Source organism: Primulina eburnea, chromosome 4, assembly GCF_022965805.1.
Source record: "Primulina eburnea isolate SZY01 chromosome 4, ASM2296580v1, whole genome shotgun sequence".
Lineage (NCBI taxonomy): Eukaryota > Viridiplantae > Streptophyta > Magnoliopsida > Lamiales > Gesneriaceae > Primulina > Primulina eburnea.
Genome location: NC_133104.1, coordinates 37,128,545 through 37,133,336, shown reverse-complemented (window position 1 = coordinate 37,133,336; position 4,792 = coordinate 37,128,545). Strand labels below are relative to the sequence as shown.

The 4,792-nt window shown below is 39.0% G+C and overlaps 1 protein-coding gene across 2 annotated transcripts; it reads left to right on the top strand.

Annotated features, from left to right (window-relative positions):
* The first annotated feature begins 436 nt into the window (after positions 1-436).
* LOC140831070 (uncharacterized) lies at positions 437-4,457 on the top strand. 2 transcript variants are annotated; one of them, XM_073194805.1, is made up of 2 exons: positions 437-571; positions 663-4,457. In XM_073194805.1, exon 2 carries the CDS (start codon positions 731-733, stop codon positions 4,316-4,318), a length of 3,588 nt encoding a protein of 1,195 aa, XP_073050906.1. In that variant the 5' UTR covers positions 437-571; positions 663-730; the 3' UTR covers positions 4,319-4,457. The 2 variants fall into 2 exon arrangements, with proteins under 2 accessions (XP_073050906.1, XP_073050907.1); XM_073194806.1 differs by having other exon boundaries at positions 447-464.
* Positions 4,458-4,792: the final 335 nt, after the last annotated feature.

Below are 4,792 nucleotides of genomic sequence, written 5' to 3'. Positions count from 1 at the left end.
TTTCCAAGTAAGATTTTTAACGAGACAGTATAAAACACGTAATGAAGACTATCATTATGATCATCATCACAAAGGGGGTGTTGAAAATTAATATTCAAAATAAATGTATTGAATATTCGAATGCTGAAAATAAGAGTTGTAAAAATTAGAAATTTGTGTGTGATGATAAAGATAAGGATGTAATTTATTTTTTGGTTTATTACCAAAAAAATTTTAATAACCACAACATTTGTGAAGAAATTCACAATTGAATTGCGATAAAAATATTATAAAGTTTATAATTTGATAATTTTGAAAATTTGATATTTTTAATTTTCTGTCATAAATTTTTTCTTTTTTTGACGCGAGATCTCAAGTTTTCCAAGTCCATACCAAAAACGGTCATCATCGGGACCGCTCCCCAAAACCAGTAAACCTTTATACACCGCGCGTTCGCGCCACCAAGACTACGAGGGGGTGTAACGGTAATTTCAGCACCCTGTCTTCTCTTACTCTCTGATGTCCACGCGCACACATGCACAGCTACCATGTTTATCGGAATCTGAATTCGATCCCGAAACTCCTGATTCAGGTATAGAACCGATTAATCGATTCTTATATTTTCATTTCTTAGCCCTAATTAATTGTGGGTTGATTGATTGATTGCTATTTTGATTTCGAAGTTTTCTATGGACGAGGAGCGGGGTCGGTAAAGCTTCATTTTTAATAGGTTATTGATTAACCATAAAGAATGGCTTCAAATTCAGACGTTGGATCAATCGGGAAAGTGTCGAACAAGAGGCCATTGGAAAATGGTCATTTGCCCAAATACAAGCCCAGGAAAGTATCTGCGGTCCGTGATTTTCCTCCTGGGTGTGGTCTCCATGCTGTACCTGCTGATTCCAAGCATGAGGAAAATGGCGGTGGTGTTAATGATTGTCCCGTGGCCCATGCTGCGATAGATAATGGTGTCGAGAGTTTCTTAGCATCCAGTCCAATGAAAGCTGATATAGGTGACATACCCAAATTCCTAAAACTTGATGGGATAAAGAATTCTGAAATTGTAAAGGATAATGGACCTAGTGGCGTTAAAGTTTCTAGCACCGAGGTTGATTGTGGGTCGCGTTATATTAATAGTCCTGTCGATAAAGTATTTGAGTCGGTGAATGCGTTGGTGGAAGATGTTACAGCCACAGCGATAGATGGCACGAATTTAGAGGAAGTGATGATGGAAATCGGACCCACATGCGACGAGTTGCCAAATGAGGTTGAAGTTCAAACACTTGAAGCGTTAGATCAACCCGTTGAATTAGATAGAGCTGAATCATTGGATGCATTGGTGGGGAAAATGAACACCACGGATGGTTTCTCGAATGGTGTTGCAAAGATTACAGAGTCTGATTCTTCTAAGGAAGAGACAGAGCCTGAAGGCCAGTCAACGTTGGAAAAGTTAAGCGAGGTGGAAGCATCTGTTTCGATTCCAAATTCCATTGCAGGCGAGGCAAAATCCGTGTCAGATGCTGGTGCTTCCGTTCATGAATTCCCATTGGTTGGTTTTTCTCAGCCATCAACTTCATTTTATGGCAATTTTAAGCTAGGGGCTTCTGCTATGGTGAAGGACAAATACCATCCAAGAAGGGTGTCAGCTGTTCGTGACTTCCCTCCTGGTTGTGGGACTAACAATTGGGTTCCTACTGAACAAAAGCAACAGACTGATACTTCTGGAAAAGACTATCTTGATGGGGTAAAACAAGTTGAAATAAAAATGGAGGAGATTAATGAAACCAATACAACCAAATCAGAGAACATGAATGAAACCGATACAACTGAGAATAGAGCCAGTGTAGCTCGTGAGCTCGTGAGTTTTGAGGAATGTAATGGAGGTCCACAAGATAGCAATATCGAAGAAACTGCAGTAAGGCCTCCACGCAATGATTTTGACCCAGATGACAAATTGCATAGACTAGTGGTTCATGGCCTGGCTGCTGCACCACTTTGGCCACGGAGGAAAGGAAAACTATCTTCAAATGATTTTCTCCGTGAATCAACTGCTGGAAAGTCAAAAAAACATACTTTTCATGGGAAACCTAAGTCTATAGCCATTTCTTCAAATAGGAATCTTGACGCAGATTGTTTAGGAAATTCATCTACAAAAAAAAACGCAGTTCCTGGTTCCTATGATACAGATGGGAACCGAGGTTCATCAATTTTCTTTCACAAGGAAGATCATGATGTTTATGACGAAGATTTACCCTATCTAACACCTGTTCCGATCCAAGCAATTCCTGGTGATACCAATGAGGATATTGCAGGACCAGTTGGAAAGGAGATTATTGTCTATGAACCGGATACATGCGATAATATGAAGCCTTTGCACCGTGGTTTCAGCTTAAAAGGTGAAGTGGAGAGGAAGGTGGTGCATGGTCTGATGAAAGCGCCTTATTGTCCATGGACACAAGGGAAAATAGTTTTAGACAACTCGGATGAAGGAAATAGTGGAGGAAAAGTGAGGAATCAGAAATTGTACTCGAGAAAGAAGGTGAAGGGTGTTACTAAGAAAAGTAGTTCTGAATTGAATTTTCTGCGAGGACTATCTATGAAGCAGAAAGAAGATTCTGTGGTTGATGAAGATGGTAGCCCCGAGGGATTTATGCAAACAGATAAGGCAGGTCCTGATCATCCTGGAGACTTACCTGCAAATTCTTTTGCCATCCGTGAAATGCAAGATATTGGAGTCAGGTTGCCTCCTTTTGGTCCTAAATATTCAAGTCAAGGTGATGCCCGTAACAGAGTAAGAGAAAGTTTAAGGCTGTTTCATGCTATTTGCCGGAAGCTCTTGCAAAAAGAGGAAGCAAATTCAAGGCCAAATGAGGGAGGAAGCTTGAGGGAATCTGACAAAAAAATGAAAAGGATCGATCTTGTCTCTGCAAAGATAATTAAACAAAAAGGAAAAGAAGTTAACACAGATAAGCAGATGTTTGGACAAGTGCCAGGAGTTGAAGTGGGTGATGAGTTTCAGTACAGGGTCGAACTTGCGATTGTTGGTATTCACCGCCTGTATCAGGCTGGTATAGACTGGATGAAGGTCAACGGCGAACCAGTTGCCATTAGTATTGTTGCTTCTGGGGCTTATTCTGATGATTTGGAGAATGCTGATGTCTTAATATACTCGGGGCAAGGAGGAAACGTTGTTGGGAAGTCTAAGCAAGCTGAAGATCAGAAGCTAGAAAGAGGTAATTTGGCTTTAAGAAATAGTATATCAGCCGAGACTCCGGTTCGTGTTGTCCGTGGGTGGAAGGAAACAAAGACGATTGATCCTGCTGATTCAAGACCTAAGACAGTCAGCATTTATGTTTATGATGGCCTATACACTGTGAAAAGATATTGGACGGAAGTAGGGCCTCGGGGTAAGCAGGTTTTCATGTTTGAGTTGAGGAGGAATCCTGGTCAACCTGAACTTGCCTGGAAGGAATTAAAGAATTCAAATAAATTCAGAACTCGGCCAGGTGTTTGTGTCAGTGATATTTCAGGAGGAAAAGAGCCGTTCCCTATATTAGCTGTCAATATTATAGATGATGAGAAACCGCCCCCGTTCAACTACACTTCCAAGATGATTTATCCTGATTGGTTCTGTCCTATTCCCCCTGAAGGTTGTAATTGCACAGGGAGATGTGGTTACACTAAAAATTGCCCATGTGAAGCGAGAAACGGCGGTAAGATTCCATACAACCACAACGGAGCTATTGTCGAAGCGAAACCTCTGGTATTCGAGTGCGGCCCTTCTTGTAATTGTCCTCCTTCATGCTATAACAGAGTCACCCAACGTGGCATCAGATTTAAGCTGGAGATATTCAAAACAGATTCAAGGGGCTGGGGTATAAGGTCCCTAAATTCTGTCCCTTCAGGAAGTTTTATATGTGAGTATGCAGGCGAGCTTCTTGAAGACAAGGAAGCTGAACAAAGAGTTGGAAATGATGAATATCTCTTTGATATTGGTCAAAATTACAGCGACTTTTCTCTCAATGCTGAAGAACTTCCAGTCGAATCTATGGGAGAAGCTGAAGCTGGATATACAATTGATGCTGGACAATATGGAAATGTTGGCAGGTTTGTCAATCACAGCTGTTCACCCAACCTTTATGCTCAAAATGTGATATATGATCACGATGACAAGAGGATGCCCCATGTAATGTTTTTTGCCGCGGAGAACATCCCCCCCTTGCAAGAGCTGACTTACCATTACAACTACACGCTTGATCAGGTGCGTGATTCAAATGGAAATATTAAGATTAAGAAATGTTACTGTGGTTCTGCAAAATGTACTGGCAGGATGTATTGAGTTGTTTGAGACTGTCAATACTTTGTAAGTCATTGAATTGCTTTAATTTTAATTATTATATGGTTGGAGTTTGAATCTTAGGTTGTTGCAACACATAAAATGAGAAAATCATTGGTACAATATTATGTATTTTCAAGAAGTTTGGTCGCTATGCTATCTTCATGTTATGGAAAGTTACCAAATGAACAATGAGAGACTCCTTTCCACTGCAATAGCAAATTGTTTTTTTTTTTTTTTTTTTTTTATCTATATAAAAAAAATAGAGAAATTTAATTGTGATTAAAAATTTAAAACTCCCTTTAATTTTCCATAATATTGTTTTTTTAATAATTCCAAAAATATGATATTTAAATCTTGTCTTTACCTTATTACATTGTGTATAGAATAAAGAAAATATAATTTTATTTTATTTAATTTTAAATAAATAATTAACAAATATATGTATATAAATAAATATATATAATTAAATAAGAT